Source organism: Herpailurus yagouaroundi, unplaced genomic scaffold, assembly GCF_014898765.1.
Source record: "Herpailurus yagouaroundi ecotype Mexico unplaced genomic scaffold, PumYag 28, whole genome shotgun sequence".
Classification (NCBI taxonomy): Eukaryota; Metazoa; Chordata; class Mammalia; order Carnivora; family Felidae; genus Herpailurus; species Herpailurus yagouaroundi.
Window position 1 is genome coordinate 104,403,577 of NW_024412376.1, and position 25,589 is coordinate 104,429,165.

General features: G+C 40.5%; 1 protein-coding gene across 1 annotated transcript in view; it reads right to left on the reverse strand.

Annotated features, from left to right (window-relative positions):
• FRAS1 (Fraser extracellular matrix complex subunit 1) overlaps window positions 1-25,589 on the reverse strand; it is a 421,505-nt gene that overhangs the window by 210,712 nt on the left and 185,204 nt on the right. Inside the window, exons 10-15 of the mRNA XM_040480456.1 lie at window positions 23,523-23,612; window positions 21,634-21,669; window positions 19,873-20,020; window positions 18,246-18,389; window positions 16,818-16,952; window positions 1,461-1,604 (exon numbers count right to left, since the gene is read on the reverse strand). Coding sequence (XP_040336390.1) covers window positions 1,461-1,604; window positions 16,818-16,952; window positions 18,246-18,389; window positions 19,873-20,020; window positions 21,634-21,669; window positions 23,523-23,612 — 697 coding nt within the window. The remainder of the gene's footprint in view (window positions 1-1,460; window positions 1,605-16,817; window positions 16,953-18,245; window positions 18,390-19,872; window positions 20,021-21,633; window positions 21,670-23,522; window positions 23,613-25,589) is intronic.

Here is a 25,589-nt window from a genome sequence, read left to right on the forward strand (position 1 = left end):
TCTCCTGAAACTGTTGTGAGGAACAGACACCAAACACAGCACTTAATCTGTGCCAGGCACTGTGCTAAATGCCTGCCTATATCAACTCAGTCCTCCCAATAGCCTTCTGAGCCGGGTGTGTGTTAGTTTCCTGCTGCTGCTGTGACAAATTACCACAAACTCAGTGGCTTAAGTCAACACAAATTTATTATCTTACAGTTGTAGAGGTCAGAAGTCCTAAAGCCAAGGCATCAGCAGGACTGCATGGAAGCCCTAGGGGCAGATCCATTGCCTTGTCTCTTCCCCAAGTCTAGAGGCCGCCTGCATACCCACTGCCCCATCTTGGCATCACCCCGACTCTTGCTTCTGTCTCAGATCTCCTTTTCAGACTTCCACCCTTCTGCCTCCCTCCTAGAAGGACCCTTACAGTTAACTGGCTCACCCGGATAATCCAGGATCAGCTCTCCCATCTCAAGATCCTTAACTTAATCACACCTACAGAATCCCTTCTGCCATTTAAGGCAGCCATATTGACAAGTTCTGGCTATTAGGATATAGACATCTTTGAGGGCCATTATTCTGTCTACCACAGCTGCCACTATTACCTCCATTCTACAAAAGGGAAACTGACACATGGAGAGATTATGTAACCTGCCCAAGGTCATGCTCTTCCCCCCATACTTTTCTGCCTCTCAGTGGGTAATGTTTTATTTTTTTTAATTTTTTAATGTTTTATTTATTCTTGAGAGAGAGAGAGACAGAGCACAAGCAAGGGAGGGGCAGAGCAAGAAAGGGACACAGAATTCGAAGCAGACTCCAGGCTCTGAGCTGTCATCCCAGAGCTGGACGCAGGGCTGGAACCTACGAGTGGTGAGATCATGACCCGAGCCAAAGTTGGATGCTCAACCAATTGAGCCACCCAGGCGCCCCAGTGGGTAATGTTTGTAAAGCGCTTGGAAGGAAACACTAGGTTAACTCTTACTGTCATGCCGTGGGCATTAAACGTTAACTCTTACTGTCATGCCATGGGCATTAAAGGTAGAATACACAGTAACTGCTTCAGCTAAGTCAGGGGCACCAACACAGAGGTGGGTCTGCCTTTGGCTGGTCTAAGAGTGTCTTTATTTACATGCATATGTGGAAGGCTGTCTGGCGCTGTTGAGGAGTTTCAAAATCGGAGGAAGGAAGCCTTGCTCCTCTCCCTACAGCTGAGAGTCTGGAGCAAGCAGCCTGAGTCTCAGAGGATGAGGCTAGAATGAACACCCTAACCTAACAAGCTGTTGAAGAGTGGGGGTGTTAAAGGTGATCCTATCAGTTCAGAAAAAAAGTGTTTTGTAAACTACTAAAACACTGCCAATGTTACCAGCCATTTTCATATTGGTTGAGTAAAAGAAACGTTCTAATTAGAATAAAATGAGGGATGCTGGAAGAAAAACAAACAAAAAAAAAAGATGCTCTGGCATGCAAAGCCAGGCACTTACCACTGCAGATCCCCTGCTTGTTGTAGAACCCAAGGCCACAGCTGCTGTCACAGCTGCCCTCCCTCAGCACTTGGAGGGGGTCTCTGCAGCCCAAGCAGTGCTTCTCTGTCGGACCCCAGCAGGCAGAACAGGACTCATGGCAGACTGCAGGCAAACAGCAAAATCAGTGAACAGTCTATAGTGGAAAGGGCTGGTTGCAATTTTTCTTTCAAAGATTTTAGAATTTATAAGGAGGATGTTGGTGCCTTCATTCCTAAATCACGATGCACATATGTATATCCCAGGAGAAAAAAAAAAACACCCCCCACAATACCTATTTCTGTTGGCCAGAAGTACAACTTCCATAAATGACTGCTAAGAGACTTGGAACAGGAAATCAGAGGCTTTTGAGTAATGAGAATCACAGGGAAGGAAATCATAATTTTCAAGACAAAGATGGTCTGTCTCATGAAATCAGATGGCCCTCTATCACCTTGCCACCTTGCCTTTTGTAACCATACGATGAACCGTTGACAGGATCACTACTCCTATGTTCAACACCATCAAGAATCAGCAAGGACGAATGCCATGTACTTTTGTCCTTGATTAAACCTTGAAAGACCTGGTACTTCTGGATTTTTACTGCTCTCTCCCCTCTTTCCATCCCTCTCTTCTCTCTCTCTGTGTCCTACCCCAACCCTTTCCTTCTGTCCTTCCTCATTACTCTTCTAGTCCCCCTAGTCTCTGGTTTGCCCCACCAGCTTCTGCTCTCGGCATATATCTTGAAAGTCTTTCTCTTACAAGTTAACTTTCTAACCATACATTGTTCCTAAACCAGAGTTTTTCCTTTAACACTCAAAAATGTCCTTCTCAGGGTGCCTGGGTGGCTCAGTTGTTTAAACATCAGCATCTGACTCTTGATTTCAGCTCAGGTCATGATGTCATGGTTTGTGGGATCAAGCCCCATGTTTGGGATCCTCTCTCTCCCTCTATCTCTGCCCCTCCCCTGCTCTCTCTCTCTTTCTCTCTCGAAATAAATAAATAAATATTTTTTTCAAATGTCCTCCTCTTTTAGAATTTGATTTTTTTTTTATTACTATTAGGCTTACTTCTCACCTTAGCATGTCTGCAAAGAGAGGACTATTCTAAATGACTGGATATATTCAAATTTGGTTCACTGTCTGTATGGTTAAGCCCAACACATGCTTCTGTTAATGCACCCTGGTTTTCAAAATATTTGCTTCACAGTGGAGCACAATCTATTTGCAGAGGTATTCATTCTGACCAAAATTGGTAGAGAGAATTCTTTTGCTGATTGGAAGAGACTTGGGAACTATACACCTAAGTAATTTAATTAGGTATCCCTTTAGAATCAGAAAAGGGTGCCTGCATTGAGAATCTCAAGATCCAATCCTCTCCTCTCAGCTTTCAACTGCACAGGAAAGTCTTAATTTCAGACAACTTTCCCCCACGCCCCCCCCAACAAATTTAGAGATAATTACAAATTCTGTTAAATTCCAAGAAGCACTCTTCAATAAAGAATAACAGTGGTAAGGGTAGAAGGGACCAACTTTAGGTGGATCTGAAAGATGGGAAGTGGCCAGCTCTAGGTTTGCACCAACAAAGCCTTTGAGAAAGGAGGGAGTTTAGGGGTGCAAGGAATAGAAGGCTGCCCCTGTGGCTGAAGCTAGTGGACACAGTGAGACCAGCAGGGCACAGAGGATCACAGCGAGGAATGGTGGGGCACAGTGGACTGATTCATGGCTGGAAGGATAGGATGAGGCCCAATCAAACTTGACCTTGGAGATCATGGAAAGAAATCAGGATTTTACCCTAATTGTAATGTGAAGTCATGAATGGGATTAAACAAGATAGACACAAACCCCGATTTTTAAAGCTCTCTCTGGGCGCCATGTAGAGAGGGTGTAAGGACTTGCCTGCAGGCAGAGAGACCAGTGTGGAAGCCATTGCTCTGGTCCAGGCAAGAGATGACAACAGCAGATGAAAAGCAGAGATGGAAGAAAGTTTACTTATTTATTATCTGGTTCCCTTGCTAGACTGTAAGCTTCATGAGGGCAAAATCCATTTCCATTTAATTTAACTCTGTGCTGAGCACACTGCTCGGTACTCTACTCTACACTTGGTACTTCACTTATAGTTAACATCTCATTTATATTTTATAAATGTTACATGGGAACACTGCCAATATTAGGATAAGCTACTAAAACTACATTATAACTAAAGATGTGGATACAAAGCTCCCAGTAACAAGTTCTACCCTGAACATACATGAAATCTGTCTGTCATTCATTTATTCAGCTACCCTTCAATTAATGACTCTACTCATCATCCGAAGTGCCAATCACTGTTTGTGCCTCTGCCTTATTGTTGATTCAAAGACACTACTTAAGGGGCGCCTGGGTGGCGCAGTCGGTTAAGCGTCCGACTTCAGCCAGGTCACGATCTCGCGGTCCGGGAGTTCAAGCCCCGCGTCAGGCTCTGGGCTGATGGCTCAGAGCCTGGAGCCTGTTTCCGATTCTGTGTCTCCCTCTCTCTCTGCCCCTCCCCCGTTCATGCTCTGTCTCTCTCTGTCCCAAAAATAAATAAACGTTGAAAAAAAAAAATTAAAAAAAAAAAAAGACACTACTTAAAAATAAACAACAACAACAGCAACAAAAACACAAAAAAGCAAATAAAAAACCCAATTTCACTCCTAAGAAGGTATGTCAGGCTAATCTATCGATATTCAACAGAAGCATCTACCACATGCAAGGTTGTGCTAGCCTGTGGGGCCTTCCCAGCTAGCCATCGGTCAGAAGTCTGCTAGAGGAAACATTTAAACCACCCCATCACTTGAGCTCATTGGTAGCATTATGCAAACTGCACCAGGGAGAAAGTGCCTGAGAGGATGATGAGAACTAAAGACTAAAAAGACAACAGGGACCAGATCACAAATGTCAGGCACGCTGGATAAAGACTTGGACTTCATCTGTAAAAGTTTTAATCAATTTTTCTTCTTAGAGAGTTTGCTCTGCAGTGGGGAGAGGAGAGAGTAATTAACTCAAGACATTCTTGAGGCATGAAATCATTTTTGTCCAGGGGGTGCAGAGGAGATGAGAAATTAAAGTACAACCCCCTAGTTCTCTTCAGGAATCGGCTGATCGCAGTGTAGACCCTTAGCTGCACGGGCTTTTAAAATCGTAAAAAATACTTCCAACCTGATTGGTAAATGGCTATCATCCTGGTCCCTCCCTGATAGTCTGGTTCCATTCCTGGGAATCCTGAAAGACACTGTGCTTCAGGACCTGAAAGGTCCTGACATAGGAAAGGGTCTCAGGTACCCCCCCCCACCCTGACTTCTGACCAATCTGATCTGTGCCATACTACTTGTTACACATTTTTAACATTATCCCTAGTGTTGAAAATCAGAATAGGGCCAAAGGATGAGCAGGATAGAGGCTACAGGCTTAGGGATGGCACTTAAACCTGTCACAAACTGAGCTGTACTTAGCATTTCAGCCCTGTCTTCTGCTATTTCCCTTGAGCAAGCTAGATCTATGGAGCAGGGTACCCTAAGCATGCCGTATGCCTGTCTGTGGTTTCTGGATGCCCTACACAGGATTCACCCAGTTGGCAATGCCTCCATCTCCTTCCATAGTCCTTATAACACAGCTTACACTTGAGAGGCCTAAGCGGTCATTACTTCTGTGAAGCTTTATTGAACTTGTCCAAACAGTCACTTCCTTCCTCTGTGTTCCTGCAGAATGTTGTACATTCTCTATGGTATTTATCCTATTGTCCTGATCATTTGGTTACAAAGCAATGCCTTTCAATGAAATGTAGTAGCCTCCAAAACAGGGGCCAGGTTTGAATAATCTTAAACCTCCAGTGTCCAGATTGATAACTTGTACAAAGTGAGTATTCATTAAATGTATGTTAAATGGATACCCAGCAGTCTTTTTTTTTTTACTGGTTATGAGGGATTTATCCTATCAGTTAGTTACCTTCTACATGGAAACAACTAACCATGAGGTCTTAGTCTGAACATATGATAACTGAAGGTAGATAGTCTTGAGGCTGTAAATCTACCTAATAAATATTGGGTTACAGATCTACTTATGATGACAACTATTTATGCCACATCTATACAGAGTACCAAATATGAGGCCAGGCCATCTCTTTTTCCATAGCAAACAAAAGGCATGTTCCATGGTTAGTCAAGACAGCAGAAGGGATTTTTATTTCTTCAATACAGGACTATAATGAACTGTCATTTCCTTTTTCTTTTTCTTTCTTTCTTTTTCTTTTTCTTTTCTTTTTTTTTTTTTTGAGCTATCATTCCTTAAAATGACATACTCCTACTGTGTTTTGCAATTGATTTCTAATTTCTAACACTGAACATATGTTACTGCAGATAATCTCTTCTTCCAGGCTTATTTTACATGTGGCTTTTATTACACTTCGGTTATTATGAAAAATAGAAGGTCACTCCCTGACTTTTTACCATAATTTCTCTTAGTGATACATGTCCGATCACCCAGGGTTTTTGAATTGATATTGTGAAAATGTGGCAATAAATTTAAAAAGGCGGCTAATGAGAGAAAACCATCTACTTATCTCACATGCAGTAGATAATTTATTTAGGAAAGCCCCGGACTTTTCTGGAGCATAGCAAGACATGTGCTGGCTTGCTGAGCAATCCATTTCAAAATGAAAAGGAACGAATTACTTTTCTTTTGGCAATTCTATATTGAAATCCTACTCTAAAAATAAGAAACTTCTTTTTGTGACTTGGTAATTTTGAAATAGAAGATTGCTGTAAAGAAATTTTAACGTGTGCTTCTCTAAGCAGACAATGCAGCCCTTTTCCAGGAAAGCATAAAAAGCACTTCCTGTGGGCCACTTCTCATCTTCCGGAAAGCTCTCCCAGACCTCAGGCAGTGGATCCAGACATGAGTGGACTCAGCCTTCAGTTCAAAATGCCCCTCAGGAATGAAAAGGAGCTTTGGTCCCTCACCTTCCCCATGGCCTTTTGGAATAAGTTCCTCTGCCATTCCCAGGGAACTGGCACACTTGATCAGCAGACCCTTTGAGGTTTACCACTGAGGCTGAGTTCAGATCTCCAAACCACCAAAGGGGTTCTCACTCACAACTACACAGAAGCAGCCCAAACGGGAGGCACAAGCAGCTATGCCACCCACAAGTCAAATTCCTTCATTTCGTCCCCGATCCACTTTGTAGCAACTGCTAGCTTTCATTCTTATCACACAAATGACTGGGAAGTACTTGCCAAGTGCTAAAGTATTATCAGGAGATAGTGGGTAAAATTCCAATAGGAAGCTCTTGTTGTATCTTACAATCAATTTCCCCATTCCTTGCTTTCCTAATCTGCAAAGTGGGAATAAGCTTCGTTGCACCTAACTCACAGGGAGCTGGCGAGATGACACATTTGAGAACATGGCAGGTGATGCAGTGAGTAACATACCCTGGGAGACCTAGCACCTGTGGCTTTAACGGGTGTCAAAAGCAAAGTAATTATAAAGGGAACAAATGAAAGTGCAGCAGGAGACAGGAGAGCAAAGGACAGAAAAGACTACAGGAAAGGCAGGTTCACTTAGAAAGGAAGTGAACAGAACTGTCAGAGATCATTCCAGCAGTTACAAGAAGGGGTTCCAGCCTTTTCCAGAGGACTCATACTCTAAAGTTATTCCTTTGCAATCTCTACAACACATTAACAAAAGCCCTTTGGAATAGCTTGGTGAGTGCTTGAGGGGAAGTCCAAGTGCTGGGCAGACTACTCTCCTTACCCCCTGGTACAGCCCCACAGGAGGCCAAGGCTACTTGTCTAAGAAGCGTAAATGCCAGACAAATTTAAGAGGAAAGGAAGTTCATAGGCGTAATCATCATTTTTGATCCTTTTACTGCAATCTCCTCTCCCCTCCAGTCTGGGTCTCTGTCCCCAACCTTCCTCCTTGTGCCAACAAAAAACCTTATACCCTGAAATGGGAATATTTGGTCTCCGTACATTCCAAAAAGTCCTATGTACTTGAGGGAGCTCATAACAGAAAAAATACAAATACATGAAAAAAATCTTTTGCCTCAGAAATAGCCAGAGATATGCAAAGTAAACAAGAGAGCAGCAACTATATGCAATCAATTAAATGTACACACAGTGATCTGTATACATCTTAGAAACAGTGCTTAGAAAGAAAAAAAAGGGGGGGAGTGGGGTGAATGATTCATCAAGGTAACAAATATACCAGTCTGCTGGAGGATGGTGATAACAGGGGAGGCTATGTGTGTGTGAGAGCAGGGAGTAACTGGGAAATCTCTGTGCCTCCCCTTTTATTTTGCTGTGAACTTAAAACTGCTCTAAAAAATAAATAAATAAAGTCTTTAAATTAAAAAAAAGGAAAAGAATGAAATATCTACTTACCAATATTTATGAATATTTAAAAGAGTTCTCTTTATTATTTTTTTTTTATTTTTTTAACGTTTTTGTTTTATTTTTTGAGAGACAGAGACAGAGCACTAGTTGGGGAGGGGCAGAGAGAGAGGGATACACAGAATCCAAAGCAGGCTCCAGGCTCCAAGCTGTCAGCACAGAGCCCAACGCGGGGCTCGAACCCATGAACTGTGAAATCATGACCTAAGCTGAAGTCAGATGCTTAACTGACTGAGTCACCCAGGCACCCCTATTTATGAATATTTAAAATAGGTGCATACAAAACAAAAAGAGCACACACACACACACAATACATATGAAATTGCATTAGAATAGTTCCTTAAGTGGGGGGTTGGGGGGAGGAGAAATGGAAATAGGTTACAGGAGCAAAAAGGATGGGCAGAAAGATGGGCATAGATAGATAAGCAAGAGACATAGCTGGCCCAGGCTAATGATGGAAATGAACACATAAGTATGATTAAGTCAACCATCTTCATGTGAATCCCAAGAATAAGTAAAAGAAAGAAATTAAACAAGCTTCCATTTTGTGCCAATCAACCTGACAAACAAGAAGAATCGTTAACACCTAGCACTCACAAGGGTGGTAGGAAGTAGGCACTCATTTGTGTCTAGCAGGAGTACAAGTTATAACTTTTTCAAAAGACAGTCACATATTAAAGTGTCAAAGGATGGAACCGTACATATATAACTTGGACCCAGAAATTGAAGAACTTAGCCTAATCCAATATATTTTCCACAATTTTCTATTAAAACTGTTTACATCGGGAGGAAGTCAAACCATAAGAGACTCTTAAAAACTGAGAATAAACTGAAGGTTGATGGGGGGTGGGAGGGAGGGGAAAGTGGGTGATGGGCATTGAGGAGGGCACCTGTTGGGATGAGCACTGGGTGTTGCATGGAAACCAATTTGACAATAAATTTCATATTAAAAAAAACCAACTGTTTACATCGTGGGGTGCCTGGTTGGTTAAGCGTCCAATTTCAGCTCAGGTCATGATCTCATGGTTCCTGAGTTTGAGCCCCACCCCGGGGCTCTATGCTGACAGCTCAGAGCCTGGAGCCTACTTCAGATTGTGTGTCCCCTTCTCTCTCTGCCCCTCCCCCACTCATGCTCTGTCTCTCTCAAAAATAAGTAAACATTAAAAAAATTATTTTAATGTTTACATCATGGTTATTTATGATAATGGAAAAATTAGGAACAAACATCACACCACAGAGGACTGGCTAAATGAATTCTTGCATAGCCCCAGATGGAAAGTTATAAAACAGCTTTAAAAAGATTTTGTAGAAGGATAATAAATAACATGGGGAAAACAGGCAATAAAACTATATATAGAGTGTGATTTTACCTTTGAAAAATAAATAAATGTGTGTATATCTGTGTACATAACACACACACACACACACACACACACACACACTCATAAATTGGGAAGACATTCACCAAAATACTGACAGTAGTAATTTGGGACAGTTTGAGTCAGGGATTTTCGCTGATTTTTTATTGTGCCTTGAATTTTACTGACTTCATCAAATTATTTTTTGTAATAAACATGAATTCATTTCGTATTTAGGGGAAAAATTTACTGAAAGGGGAGGAAAAAAATAAGCCTGTAATCCTTTTCCTTAAGGCACATGCTGGGTAAATAGCTAATTAATCTATTAACCACATTTGTGATATAGCTGAATGATTTACTCATCTTGGGTAACATATTTCAATTTTCAGCAAGGTCTTCTGTAGAACTTGGACCAAAGGGATGAGCTCCCAGTGGGCAGAGGCTTTGTCAGGTACACACGAAGAGAGATTTTACCTGCAGGTCAGCTTTGCATTGGTACATAAGTCAAGGATAATTGCAGACATTCAGCTCATAAGAAATGTTCTTAAAGTTATCTTTTCTATCTCCTGCCCCTCTACCTGTACTTCTAAATCTACAACACAAGAACACCACAAGAGCTTTCAAATGCAGTGACCACCTTGGCCCAGCTTGAGCCAAATGGAGCTCTCAGATTCCACTTATCCACTGTGACCATTGGCAACCCACAGCTGCTAGGACTCCCTGGGTTGTTTTTTTTTTTTTTTTCAGCCCCCATTAATTAAATGGCTATTGATTTCTCCACTGATACCCTGATTCTATTTATCTACAGAAATTGAAAAGCCAGAGGGACCACCAACCAAAACCAAGCTTTTGATGGGGAGAATTCTCAGACTTCCTGGCTGCACTAGCATAGCCTGCTCAGATCTCAACAGTGATAACATGGAGGTGCTGTTTGCTCTGTGGGCAGCCTAAAAAGGGAGGGGAAGGTTGTGCAGGGAGAGAGTTGGGGTGGGGAATAGGAAAAAGAGAGAAAGAATGTATGCCATGTATGCCATATAGCCTAGTTAAAATAACTGAGAACCCTTGGACCTGGGCAGAAAGCCAGAAGTCTTGTCACTAGTTTGCAATCCATAGCTAAAATATTTGGGGGTTCAGATTTGTCAGGAAGAATGGACTCTGTCTGGAAGATAAACTCCCTTGCATTTGTGGCGGGCTTTCTCTGCTGGTATGTGATACTTCTGTCTGTCATTTGTCTTTTGGCATACGCAGCAAGGGTCTGTAAGCAGCACAGGCAAATGCCAAACATAGCTAGTCTCCTGCTACAGCAAAGGTCACAGGCACAACACCGCCAGCTGCTTTTTCCTTCTCTACTTAACCTTTACATGAATGTCCAAAGAGGGAGAGGCCTTGGACTACCATTGTCACCTGTTTCACTGGGTCTAGTTTACTCAAGAAGTATACATTCTAGGAGGGCAATCCTGTTGTGCTCTGTTCTGAAAAGCTTAAAACACTCTGTGGATACTACTTAATTTCCAATGATAGGTGGGTTTTTTGGTTTTTGTTTTTTAAAGAGTAACCCTTCCCACACCGATAAAGCACTCCACTAAGTTGAAGTGGAGGGAGATAAAGATAAGACAAACAGAGGTGTGAAAAATACAGATTCTGGAATTTTCCGCAGGCTACACCTAGCCAAGAATCGCTGACAGGATTATTCCAGAGGGCCTTATATGCACTTGGCACTGTGGGGAATTCAGAAGCATAAAACCATTCCCTGCCTCAACAGTCACTTTCTATAATATACCTTTTAAAACTGCCTTTATAGCAGTGATAGTAATGAATTCATCGACTGGTAACTATCTGAAATTATCTGTATACTTATTTACTGACTCTTCTCCCATTGCAAGAAAGTAAGTTCCTTAACCCCAGGGCAGTTTTCTGCCCATTCACTCTATATCCAGTTCCCAGGTACATGAAAGAGACTCAACAAATATTCCTTGCACGAACAGAATGGAAGAGACAAGAATATCACTTGAAGCAATAAGTCCCCCTTACAAGACACTCAGCAATTAAGTGAGAGACCGTAATTGCTATAGAATATCAGAAGAGTCTTGAGCAATGCATACAATTTAAAGAGCAGAACAGAATGAGCGAAGGCAGAGTGTGGTAGAATGTGCTGGGCCCCCGAACTGAATGTGTGATCTGGCAATGAAAGAGCGACTGATGACCCTCCAATTCTAGGGGGGTGTTGGAGGGGCCACAGAGGATGATAGCTTCACAGTGACCATCCCTACAGAACAAGGGGGTAAGGGAATCCTTGTCTTCTTGAGGATTTCAGAACAACAGTTTCATAAATGCTTTTGCCAAGAGCTCTGCCCCAGGTACAGCTCTGCCCCAGGCTGAGCTAAGCCACATGCTGGAACATAATGCCAAGACCCATTAAGTCTTCACTGCTTTGGCCCTGGCTCCAAGGGTCAGTGCTTCATTTCCACAAATGGTTGGGCTGCTCTGGTCAAACAAAATTCCAACAAATAATTAACTTGAGAAGTTCCTCTGTTCAAACTACAGCTTTTAAAACTCAGCTAGGCCAGCATCCTATATGTAAATTTTACAAGCTTAGTTATCCTAAGTTTTCCCTCTAATTATACCATAATTTTGGCTAAGAAAAAAAATTCCAGACTCTCAACATTTAATTTGAGCATTTTTAAAAAATAAAAGGATTTTAACTTGTGAGAATACAGTTATTTCTCCATAACATAGAAAAGTGGATTTTATTTTAAATCAGACACAAATGGCACAAAACTCTTTGTTTCTTAATGCAAGCTATTTGGTTTTCATTCTCATAAATTGAAATATAAACAAAGAGATTCAATGACAATAGCTGCCTTTTGTTGCCCACATACAATGTGCCAAGCATAATATACTTCTATTTTCAAACATCTTTTCTAATGTTCATCATAACAGTGTAAAGTAGATGGTATTATCCCCATTTTACAGTCGGGGAAATTGAGGCTCAAGCAGTTAAATGACCTGTACAAAGCCATATAGCAGTAAGTGGCAGAGTTAAGAATCAAAATGATCCTCTCTCATACAAACCTGTAAAATGGTCAATGGCTTGGTTCTTTAAGTTTAAAAATCTGAGACTACACAGCAATCAGATGTAGAATAAACTGCATAGATTTGTATGTTTATATGATTATTTTTTCTTTTACATCTCTGTTAGCAGCAGCCAACCCAGCCTTGATTGCAAGCTCTCAATAGGAAAATATGATAGCATCTTATTTCACTTCATATCCTCAGGACTTCCAATGGTGGTCAAAGGAGAATGAATGGAGGAGCGAGAGAAATGGAACAGGGAAGGACAATGAAAAGCAGAAATATAAGTCTTCTAACTCATATGGAGGGCTTACTAAGTGCCAGGCACCATCCTAAATGACATATGTGAATTCATTCATTTAATCCTTATACTCATGCTATATGGCTGACATTATTGTCCCTACTTTACCCATAGGCAGCTGAAGCATGGGGTTAAAAAATGCACTGTTTGTAGTGACAGAGCCAAGACTGGAGTCCAGATAGTTTGGCTTCCAAGCCTACAGTCTTAAGCACCGTGTCACAGTCCCTCCCATGTCTGGGTCTGTGAATGAAGGTAGCACTTGCCACAGGGTACACACAACTCCATCCTCAGGTCTTTGTGAATACTGGAGGTTTGCACTGGACATATCAAACGCTGACATACATATAAAAATGGGCACCTGGGTGGCTCAGCAGTTAAGCATCTGACTCTTGATTTTGGCTCAGGTTGTGATCTCACAGTTGGTGAGTTCAAGCCCCATATTGGGCTCTGCACTGACAGCATGAGCCTGCTTAGGATTCTCTGTCTCCCTCTCTCTCTGCCCTTCCCCTACTCATGCTCTTGCTCACACGCTCTCTCTCTCACTCTCTCTTTCTCAAAATAAACATTAAAGAATAAAAATGTGTTGAATTCTACTCTTTCGTTACTCAAAGTTATTGTCTTATGAGCTGCTTATTTTTAACTAATCTTGCATGATGTGTGTTAGTTTGATTGTTTTTAACTTTTTTTTCTTATGGGTTCCCTTACCTAGGATTTGTGTGTGCAACAGTTCAATGGTTCCACCAGGGCAGAACAGAGGTTGACTGAAAAGAGGGGTAAAACAGGCAAGGAAGAATGTTTTCAGGGCATAGTGAGGTGAGTCTAGATCCACATTTAGATTTCATAACAGGGTTTCTAAGACGAAGCAATGGAACCACAACTCTGGTAGAGAGAATACAATAAATCCATAAGTGGTATCCAAAGGGTCATGCAGGAAAGGTGCAAGGTCATGCAGTGGGTGGGAGGAGCAAGGACCATCCACATCTGAGTCAAAACTGACCCATCAGGCTGGGATGACTAAGACACAGGCTATTGATTCCTGGAAATGGGTCATAACAAGACAAGGTAGAAAGAAGCAAATTAGAAGCCCAGTCCTAGGACTTGATGTCCACAGGGTCGAGAGGACAGGGACAGAGTGGACAACAGGCCTGTTGGACCAGATCCAACTGGTGGCAAAGAAAGTCTAAGCCCGAAAGCCAGGTCTTAAAGGTGTGTTCTGGTCCCTAAGAGGGTGATTACTCTTTTGCCCTACCTGCTACAGAGAAGAGGCAACGTATATACTGCCTGTCTCCAACTTAGACTGGCATAAAAACTGGGTGGTGCTGAGCCTGAAGGGGAAGTGATCAAACTCCAACAGTTTGGAGTTTCATTTAAAAATGAAGCAGTGACTGGTATAGGAGTACCTAATGTAGTCTATAACTACAATAGCATTCAGTTTAATCAAGCACGAGAATGTAATAATGATATGAATATATGCACACATAGGAACACATTCATCTGCACCTGTGTATATGTGTGTGTATACCACAAAACCGAAGGGAAAAGGGGAAATGGCAAGGGCCCTGAGGATGCGACTCTCTGGCAGGACTCAGTGTCTTCTCTCACCCCTCTCCTGGTTTACCTGCTCCTACTCTTTCTCCTGGTGTACCTGCTCCTACTCTTTCTCCTGGTTTACCTGCTCCTACTCTTCTGTTGGAGAGCTATGTGCTTCTGTGCCACTTGGCTCTGCCCCATATTTTTCTCTCTGCCTTATATTCAACAGAGTGAGCATGAATATTAATCAAGTAATTTCTGGTAATTAGTTTCCTCAGCACAGTGTTCACTCTCTTTTGGTTTTGATGGGTCAATAAAGTGGCAAATAATGCTGGTCATAATATAAATGACCCTGCCAAGAGGAATCAATCCAGAAGAACCTGTTGTTACCATAAAATAGCAGGCTTCTTTTTGAAAAGTTTAGCACATGCTAGAAGAGGACTGGTTTGCTGACCAACTTCCAAGGTCAATGATGAGAAGCCACCAAAAATAGCACAAGCACAAATGTTGCAAAAAATTCCAATAATGAGAAAGCTTATTTGGAAAGCTTATTTGGGCCATCTCAGCATTGAAACAGTATATGGAAATTGATCACTAGTTTTGCTTTAATTTTTAAGATCACTCTCACGTACACACTCTCTCTTCTTGCTCTCCTCTTTCTTGTCATTTTATGCATAAAAATGCAACCAGGCTGAACTAAAGCAAATTGGTTTAATTCCCTGGAGGGAGAATGAACAAATTTTCCCAGCAACTTTCTACCAGAGGCATTTGTGTATGGGTATGTGGATGGAATGTGGAAGCAGTCAGCTACGTAAACCAGTAATCAAATGAAACATTACTCATTTCAAAGTGCCCTATAACAGCATGAACATCACCAATTAAAACATTGAGCATGGGAGAAAGGAAAACGGCCCCTCAAAAAAAGAGAAAGAAAAAAGTAAATATGTATGTGGGATGTGTGGCAGGGGTTGAGGTGTTATGGAGGGAAGAATAAAATCTAAGGGGAATTAATTCCCTTTTAAAGGCAAATCTGTCACAGGAGTGCTAGTAGGAGGTCTCTTTGATGGGATAGAAGAAAGGAGTAGAGAATACATTCATTAACTTCATCAAATTGAAATTTCAGCAGTTTACCTAAATTGCCCAACCATTACACACCTACAAAGGCATTTGGATGTGCCCACTTTGAGCCTGTTCTAAAATAACAGGTAAATAGCACATGATAAGTAAGAAACATTAAGGGGTCTTTTATCTCTTATGGCTGAAGCTCCTATTGAAACACTGGTCTTTCAAGGATCACCAAAGGATAATATGTGTCTTCATTCATCAAACACTTGTTCAACAAACGTTGAACACTTTGTCCAGCCCTTGATGTTGGGGATACAGAAGATGTTTTTACAGGTTGCAAAAAGCCCCCAAGCCAGACTCAGAAGCTAGTGTGCCTTCTGTTTTGTAATGTGACTGGCTCCAGGATCAGCCCCACCATCCTCACATCGGTATGACATTAATAGTACCAGTGTTTCCCTTCAAGATGGTTTCTATTATCCCGTGGATGCTGCTTCTGCCCTCAACCTGGAATGAAGGAGGCCATCAGACTTTCCACAGAGCATCTTCCCATGCCATAGAGCTCATTCAGCCCACACAGCTGGTGAATACCATGCACTTACTCTCTTTCACTATATTCTCTCCAAATGATCTTCCTGAAAATCTAACCGAGGGCATAAATGAGGGAAGAATATCAGCCGACCCTAAGACCAGCCCACCTTTTAGTCTCATCACATCTCTGCCCCTCTCCTGCTCAGCTGCAGAGCCTGGCTCCCAGAGCTCCCTGGTAGGACAACCAAGCTTCTCCCTCTGGCCTGTCTGCCTGTTCAGGTTTGCCCACCACTGCACACCCTGCCTTAGGTTCTGAGCACATCTGATTCTGTCTCCTCCTGCAGACCAGCTAGGACCCTGCCCTTTGTCTTTGCTTCCACCATTACCCCTTTTCCCATTCCTGCATTTATTTATTTGTTTCTTATTCCTACATTTAACAAAATTCTTTATACATTTACTTCTTTACTTATACTCATGATTATAATCACTATTAAAAACATGGTCCAGTATAAGCAACAAATTAAATTACACTAAGAGCACTCCAAACTCCAGAGACTATTATAATATTAAGAATATCAACTAGCTCTTAATTTAGACACATAAAGCTACCAAAGCATGCAGACACTAAAGTAAGAGTAAATGGAAATGCCATCATCTATTTTGCATGTCCATGTTTGTTACTTATGACGTCACTTTCTTATTTCTGTTTCTCCCTCTCTCTTCAGGTAGAAATAAAGTTTTGAAAATATATAGATATATTTCTCTCTTCATTTTCATTTAAGCACTATGAAGGAATCACACTTACAATATAATGACAACCCTGAACTGAATAAAGAACTGTTCCAGTGCCCCAAGGTGTGTGCAGAAGGACTTAGAGAAATCTCACCACACGCACACATCACCAAAGCACTAATAAGGTTATAAAAACAACACGTGTCATCTCTCATCCACTGTTCTGGGCCCATCAGGAGTCTCTCTCAGAGTTTCTTCTCATACTTGAAAAGCTGCTCACAGCTCCCCGTGGCCCCGGATCACTTGGGGGTGGGGGTGGCTTTCTTGGTGGCCCAGCCAGTGATTACCTGAGCAGGAGTGGCGATCTTGGTAGAAGCCATCCCTGCAGGTGGGCACACACTGGCCATGCTGCATCAGCAGAGGAGGCTGGCAGGACGAACATTCCAGCCCACTGGTACACGTGGAGCACTGAGGCTGGCAGGCTGGCTCCAGACAGGGGTGGGAGAAAGAAAAAGGGAAGCCCTGATTAGCTCAAAGACACCACCCCTGTGCCAATTCTTACATAGCCCAATCCTGAGGCTCTGTACTGAGACCAAGAAAGGCAGGAAAATTACTCTACAGTCTTCCGTTATATAACACACACTTCACGCCAGGCAATGCACGAAGTGCTTTATATGTATGTGTGCATTTAATCTTTACAACAACCCTATAGGGTGGTTAACCCCAATTTTTCACATGAGGAACAAGCTACTAGAGGTTAAGTAACTTGCCCAGGGTGACATGAAGCTGGTATTTGAAGTCAGGAAGTTTGGCTCCTGCGTCTGTGCTCTTCTTATCCAATAACCCCCAATATCTTTCTCACTCAACCATTTCACAAGAATATCCCTTGTCTCTCCTTCCACAACCCATGGCAGAGGTATAAATGACTTTCAAAAAGTCTAAAGATTAGGAGTCAGGAAAGAAAGTAGGGGGAAGTAAATAATTACCTTTCTTGAGGCTTGAAAATATCCTAGAAACTATTCTAGGCACTTCATGTATATTCTCACAAAAAACTTCTGAGGAAGGTACTAGCTAGTACTACCCCCCTTTATAGGTAAGAATACTGAGGCACAGAGAGGTTGAATCTCACACCCAGGGTATAAACCTATATACTCTTAAATGGATAATTAGCTCTATGAGTTAGAGATAGGGAAAAAAGTAACTATGATTTGGCCTCAAACAAGCCAAAATTCTGCCAGGTAAGATCTCCTTCTCAGTTGCATAAGAACTCTGAAAATTCACATGAACCCATTTTGGATCTCCTTGATAACCCACAGGAGATAAACTCTATTACCGATTATCTGTTTGATGTTGAACAAGCCAGTTCATTTCTCTGGCCCACAAGTTCCCCATTTGCAAAATGAGAAAGTTCTAGTAAGTGATCTCGAATGTCTATGTCAATTCCAAACTTCAATCTTGGATTAACTGAGTATTGTAATAAATGACACGAAAGATTCTGGCGATATTACTATCTTTGAAAGTCTTCCAAAAATGAAAAATCCAATAACAACCACCTAGTAACATCAGACCTCCACATCATCTATCCCCCAGTAAGCATGAAAACACCTGTGAAATGTCAGAAGAAAGACACTTGCAGGTAGAGATGCCAAGTAACCTATGGATGACATTACTACCTTCGAAGGGTTTTTCGAAGTTATGCATTTCTTGAGTGCATCACCCCTCCTTGACAACAGTGAGCCTCAGTCCACATCTCGGCTATCTGCCCAGAGCCATACCTAAACAGAGAGCACCAGCCTGGTAAAATCCCAGACCACAGCTGTGCACACACTGTCCATTCCGCAGCAACTTTGTGGGGTCCTGGCAGAGGTCACAGTGCTCTGGAGACTGAGAGCAGGTCAAGCAGTCTGGGTGGCAATGAACTACAATCAAGGACAAAGAAGAGGAGAATTTGACAAAGACCATATCATTTCTCTTACATTCTTCCAAAAAAGAATCTACAGAGTATATGGGGCTATATCGAAGAAGAAGAACAGAAAACTCTAGAACTTAGGTATGAAAAAGACCCCGAAATAGCAAAAATGATTTCAATGCAAGATTTCAAAGAATCTCTCCTTGTCTGAAACACTATTACTGTCTCTGGTAGCTCCACACTGAAGACACTAAAAATGTTACAGGACAGCCCTATTAATGCTTCTACCTGCTGGAATGCCTCTACAAACAAGAATTATCAGCTCCATAATATATGATTTAAATGAATTCAATAGTTTATGTTTTCTTAGATGTTCTTAAGCTTTGGCATGTATAGAAAGTTAAAACAAAACACAATTTTTAAAAAGTTGTTTAAAAAATACAGCCAGCTTTATTCTTTTTCTCTAAAATTCAAATCTCATTCAAAACAATTGGGATTATCATCGAATTCAATGGCAATTGTCAGCAAAGGACTTCTTTCAGGTTTTAAAGTTGTCAGGGACCTGATATTCAAAGTATAGTACATTATAACATGCTAAATATTTGTTTAGGAAAGCCCAGGGAGCCACTTTGGTGAAGGTAACGTAATTAAACCATAAAGTTGCTTTGCTTTTCCCATGATAAACTCTTCACAGAAACACTGTGATTAGCCAAAATAAGTTGAGTGCAACAAAAGCAACTGCCAATATGAAAAATTGCAACCCACAGAAGAAAACAATTAATTATGAAATATGAATGGAAGAAAATGCCACTTCTCCAAGAGAGACTAAGCTTATAGGCAAATTACTGCACAGCCAGAGCAACTCCAATGCTTGCCAACAATTATTAACTGGAACTAATTCAACCCCAGGTGATTTGAAAGCAGAGTTGCAGAACAAGTAGATAAAATTTTCTTTTGGAAGAAATTAATGAGTCTTTAAACTTCAAAAACCCATTTGAGAACTCCTAAGGAACCATCTGTTTAACAGCTCACCTTAAAAAAAAGAAAAAAAAAGGACACCTGTAACAAACTTTCAGCAATTGCCCTTATATCTTTAACAATGGAACAGTCCTAACATATATATTTGCTTTTAAAAGTTTCTAAACTTTAGGTTATTTGATATCCATAATAATTTTGCAAGGTAGATGAGGCACATTTTATTAACAAGAAATTAGGATCTAAAGAGGGTCAATGACTCGCCCAAGATCACCTACCCGTAATCTGTTGAGTTTGGTAAATACATGGGCAAAGATTAAGCAATATCATTTGTTAGAAAAATTAGCAAGAAACCAATCAACCAACAAACCAACCCAGTAGGTGACTTAAAAAAAAAAACAAAAAAAAAACAAAAAAAACAAAACAAACAAAAAAACCACGAAGCGGGGAGAAAGAAGATCTCTGAATTTTTTGACAGTGAAAATATCTCAGTAGACATAAATCAGACATGGACCCACCTGATGTGCAATCTGGACAGCACTGTCCCTTCACCACTTGGGCTAGTGTGGCCACTGGACATGGTGGACAAGAGGGCTCATAGCAAGTTACCTGAGAGCCCCAGCACTCACACACTTTGCAAGGGCCATCCTCCCACTTCTCCCCTTCCTACATGAAACAGTAAAGAATGATGTTATCAGAATTGCAAAAATTCAGAAGACAGTTTGCTGGTGGAGAACTTACAGTTCCCATAAGGGACAAAATGAAAGTCCTGTTCAGTACCATGCAAATCTAACTCTGAAATAGGACAGTCATTGAAGAGTTGTTTGGTTTTTTTTTTAATTTTTATTTATTTTTGACAGAGAGAAAGAGCATGAGTGGGGGAGGGGCAGAGAGAGAGGGAGACAGAATCTGAAGCAGGCTCCAGGCTCTGCGCTGTCAGCACAGAGCCCGACACGGCATGAACCCACAAACTGCGAGATCATGACCTGAGCTGAAGTCAGACCCTCAACCAACTGAGCCACCCAGGTGCCCCAAAGAGTTTTAAATTAAAAAGGATAATATTACTCCTTCTTTGTTTATAATTGATTTATTTAAATGTAGAACCCAGGCAGAAAAATAAACTGAGAACACATTCTGGGGCTCATAAGTAAGAAGCATACAACACTTGTTTCTTAGCCTATCTCACCAAAAAACACGAGAGGGGATTACTATGTGCCTATGATTAGTGGGTACATTACATGCAATCTTTATAATACCAGTGGGAAGCTGGTTAAAGCCCTGAGTTTCCTTACAGTTACTCCAGTAAGAGTAACAGTAGAGTCATTATATTCTTAAAATTACAGCTCTTGTATGACCATTTTTAGTGGGCCGTAGATGTGCCATGGGCTTTCTCACGCTAAAATATTCTTTTTGGTCAAGCAAATTATGGTAATGAACATTAACATTTTGATGGAGAATTCAAAGTGAATTATAAAGAACAATTCTTTTTTTGCTCACTATCCTACTCACCCTGAAGATAGGAAAGAGACAAGGGCTCCTACCAGAATGTTTTGGGGTGATGAAGGAGGTAAAACAGGAGAGAATAGAAGAGCATATTATAATATAAATATTTGATAAAATATTTATTAAACCAATTGATGTTGAACACTCCAAACAATTAATGTGGCTATAGTTAGCAAAAATGAATGCCAATGTTAGAAAAATCAGGAATATTATCTTGAGAGGCAGAAGTGCTTTTCTTCCATTTCAAGGCAGACTGGATTCCTGGCCCCCTTATTCTATAGCCTTCAAAATTTTAAGCTTGTTTGTGTGAACAAATGTGCTTGCACTTTACCTTAAAAAGGAACCATACAATGTTTTCCTGTAAACAACCTTAAAAGAATGAACAATCAGTTTTGTTTTGGGGAACTAACACTCCCAAACCCCAAAAGCTCTCCATGCTTTGAAGAACATGAAATCGCATGGATGGTTAAACTGAATTTTCTAGGCCAGAAAAAATGAGAAAGAGGAAATCTTCAGAAGAAAGGGAAAAATATGTGTAGGAGCTTGTAGTTAGAGAAGTATTATCAATTGGGGAAAAAATAAGGTAAATAAAGAAGCAAAGTTCAATGAATCAAAGTGTTAGTTATCATTAAGATTCTTAATCTGGGACCATGGTGCCAACAAACGTGACTATTAAAAAATACTATGGCAGTAAGGTTTCCCAGGACAGTTTATGCAGATCATTGCTTAAAACAATTCTACCAATATCTATGTACAAGTTAAAAATCTATACTTACTGGAATATGTTTAACTTCACTTGCATTTGAGGACATCTAGGAACAAAGAGAAATGTATTTATTATACCACTAAAAACACCATTAAACTGATCTATTTATTTTCTCATTTAAGAGTTATCCATTTTGCCCAAGTATCATGCAACATCATTCATTTATTATGAATAGAAAAAATCTATATACATCAAAAACAAGAAAAGCATACAATATGAGGTGAAGACAACATGCTTCAGAAATATTTGTGAATTCTGATTCTCCTTTTGTGCTTGAGCACTTGGCTTCCATTCCCTTCAACATGAAGGACTTCACAGTCAAGAAATCTAAGCCTGTGGGGGCAAACTCTTGAATCTTGTATGGTACCACAGTACTCTGGGGATTTCGACTCATTTAAAGCAACTTGCTTTTCTTTAACTCTGCCGGGCTTAATTTACCTCCAAAAATGGGTAGGAAAATTGATACTATGGTTGAGAAAATAGAAATTCTTCATTTATAGGCAGCCTTTAATCTACTAACTTCTCAAGAAACAAGAACTAAATTATTGAATACCACTATGAAACAAACAATGCCAACAGCATAACAATGATGCCATTTCTTTAGCTTTTTGTTTTTGTTTTTGTTTTTGTTTTTAACGTGCCAGCATCTGTTCCAAGTGTTTCATAGGTATTATCTCAATAGCCCCATGAGGTAAGTACTATTGTTATCCCTTCTTCACAAATGAGGATTAAGTAACTTGTCTAAAGTTATAGTCAGCTAGTATGTGGCAAAGTAGATATTTGAATTTAGAGCCCAAACTGTTAACCTCACACAGTATTCTCTCCAGCATACACAGGTTGACAGATGCAATTTTCCCAAATCATGAAGAAAAAGTAGGTAGGAATCAAAGTACTTAATCCCAATTCTTATCATTTTATTCTGATTGGTCAATAAAGCAGTTGTCTTTATGATCAACTGGCCTATTTTTTAGAACACAATTTATCAACACTACAAAATCCCACGTGGAAGATCTAGGCTATGCAAATAGAGCAAACTTGAAGAGATTAAGACAAATATTTTTTTTCTTTGGGTATATAATTCTTAAAAGTACAGACTTAGAAATAAAACCTTAGCAAATGGAATTTCGTCCCCCATCCAATCCATCAAAATCCTTTCCATTCTACCTGCAAAATAAATCTAGAGCCTTCCTTCTGAGACCAAAACACCATCACCACTCCTGGACTATTGCAAAACCTTCCAACCAGATCACCGACTGCCAGCCTCACCCCCTTCCGTCACTTGCTCACAAAGCAGCCAAAGTAACCCTTTCACAAGTAAGCCAGATCACAGCATGGCTGCTCAAAGCTGCTACGGCTCTTGTCTGTGTCACAGTAAAACACACGTTTACCATGGCATCCAGGCTACCTCGTGGACTCCGGCACTAAATCCTTTCTCCCCCATTCTCTTTGTTCTAGCCATGGTCACTTTCTTGCTGTTTCTTGAACACACCAAGCACACTTCTGCTTCAGTCGTCTTCATTTGCTGACTCTTCCTAGCACATTTTCTCTCCCCAGGTATCCACATGGCTTGCTCCCTCACTCCCCTTAGGTTTTGCTCAAATTTCTCCGCATGAGAGACTTCCCCGATCATACACTAACCTTATGCACCTCCCTCCTCTCAGCTACTGGCAGGTTTTTGTCTGTCCCTTATGTGCCTACACTAGAGCATGAGCTCCCCGCAGCAAGAGCAGTGACTCTTCGAGCTGTTTGATTCTGTGTCTCTAGGACCTGGCACAGAGTAGTTGTACACATTTGATGAACAATGAATGGGTAAAAGATATGAGAAGGTAATGCCCCCTCATCAAACTAATTTTGAATTATTAATTTTTAATAGTCTTCAGTTATTAGTCTGATACTCACAAATTCTACATTTTCTTCATAAACACAATAACCATTCCTTGAAATGCATTCAGGGCAGCATTTTCCATCTAAGTGAATTAATTCTTCACCCTGTAGAAGGATTGCAGAGGCACATATCAAATTACCATCTCTAGGTAGCAGTGCTAAATTGCACAACAGCTGGATTCCCTGACTGGAATGAAAAACCTTAGCAGATCCTTTGTTTTGGCCCATTGCTTACTCCATCTCCCCCTGTTGTCTTCCTATGGAAAATCTAGGCAATGCAGCTCACCCCTCCAAGTGCTTTTTTATTCCAGTTCTGGAATGCATGTGTACAGATCCTTCATCATTTCCCACCCATGACCAGGAGCTCCCATGAATAAGAACTGCCAAGATTGCGACGTCTGAGTGGTTTAGTTGGTTAAGCATCCAACTCTTAATTTCGGCTCAAGTCATAATCTCACAATTGGTGAGGTGGAGCTCTGCATCAGGCTCTGTGCTTGGGATTCTCTCTCTCTCCCTTTCTCTCCACCCCTCCCCCACTCATGCACTCATGCTCTCTCTCTCTCTCTCTCTCTCTCTCTCTCTCTCTCAATCTCAAAATAAATAAACATTTAAAAAAAAAGAATGGCCAAGATTAATTGTGGTAGTATTGGAAAGTTATGAATTTCAAAAAAGGATCAGGCTATCTTAAACATACAAGGTTTGAACTTGTGATTTGGTTTCATTAACAGTGCTCAAATCAAACCAACACTTTTTCTTGAATACGAAATCAGATACATCCCTGTATGCACAGATGCAGTCTCAGGCATAAATTAAACAGTAGAAAACTAATTTTTATTCAGTGTTCTGAAACTGTTATCCACATAATCACTATTTTTTTAATTAATTATAAGAGGAAGGAAAAAAGGTCACACAAAGAAGGTAGATGTTTAACTTTCAAAGTCTTACTATTTTAATTTCCCAATATTAATAATTTCATAATTTTTATTTTTATTATAAAATAATAAATGCTTACTAAAAAATTAAACAATTATAAATTCTATAACCTAGAAAGTACAATTCCACTGCAATCTACCTTCCAGGGAATCTGCTGTTAAAGACATGATCTTTGTTTATAATTTTTCATATGCATATACTAACATCTAATATCTATAGGCTAACGAGTATTCTTTAAAGCACTTTCCACTTTCTAAAGATATATATACTGTCTAAAGAATGGTGATGTTTCTTTAAATCAAGACATTATTTAATTTGGGATCTACATTACATTTAAAGTGCAGAAACCATGTTATGTAAAAATTGAATAACGTAGAATTGAGCAAACAGAATAATCACAATGATATTTCATGTTTAAAAACACTTTGCGCTACAAAATACATAAAAGAAAAGCAGTGGTTGTCTTTGAATTGCAGCATTATTGATGGATTTTAAAGTCTCTTTTCTACTTTTCTTGAGCTGTCAATTTGTGAAATGAATATGTATTATTTTAATGAAGGAAAATACACACTTTTAAAAGAACTACAAAAATGCATGAATGATTGTAACTTTTTATAGTGCCTCAAAACTGATTTCAAAAAGAAAGGAGTTGTATAGACAGATCACTGTCCATCAAAATGTAATGCCCATCAGAGGCCAAGGGAGAGCAGTGGAGGCGTATAGCGAGCAGGCGTATTTACATATAAATGGTTTTGCAGAAACGTGACAAATCAGCTGGTAGCGCAAGACTAACCCAGAAACAGTGAAATTTGCTGTCAAAGCATATAAAAGGGTTTATATGCATGTAATCTAAGATGCTTAAAACAACATTTTAAAACAAGACAGAATATGTGTACTTCTATTGAAGACAAAACACGTGAGCAATTCTTGAGTGCCCACCCCATACATACAGAGAAAACTGAAAATGGAGCCGGCATCATCCCAGTAGGGCAAGGAAGGTAGCAGTTTTGAGTCTTCAAACACTACTGTAAATAACAGCAAGCCTTGCTGCTGGGGAACAAGGATTCAGTTTTGGTGAGGTAGGGAGTTCTAAATAGATGTGCTATTTATAGAAGAAGCCTGGATGCCCCAAACTGCGTCAGTTCACTG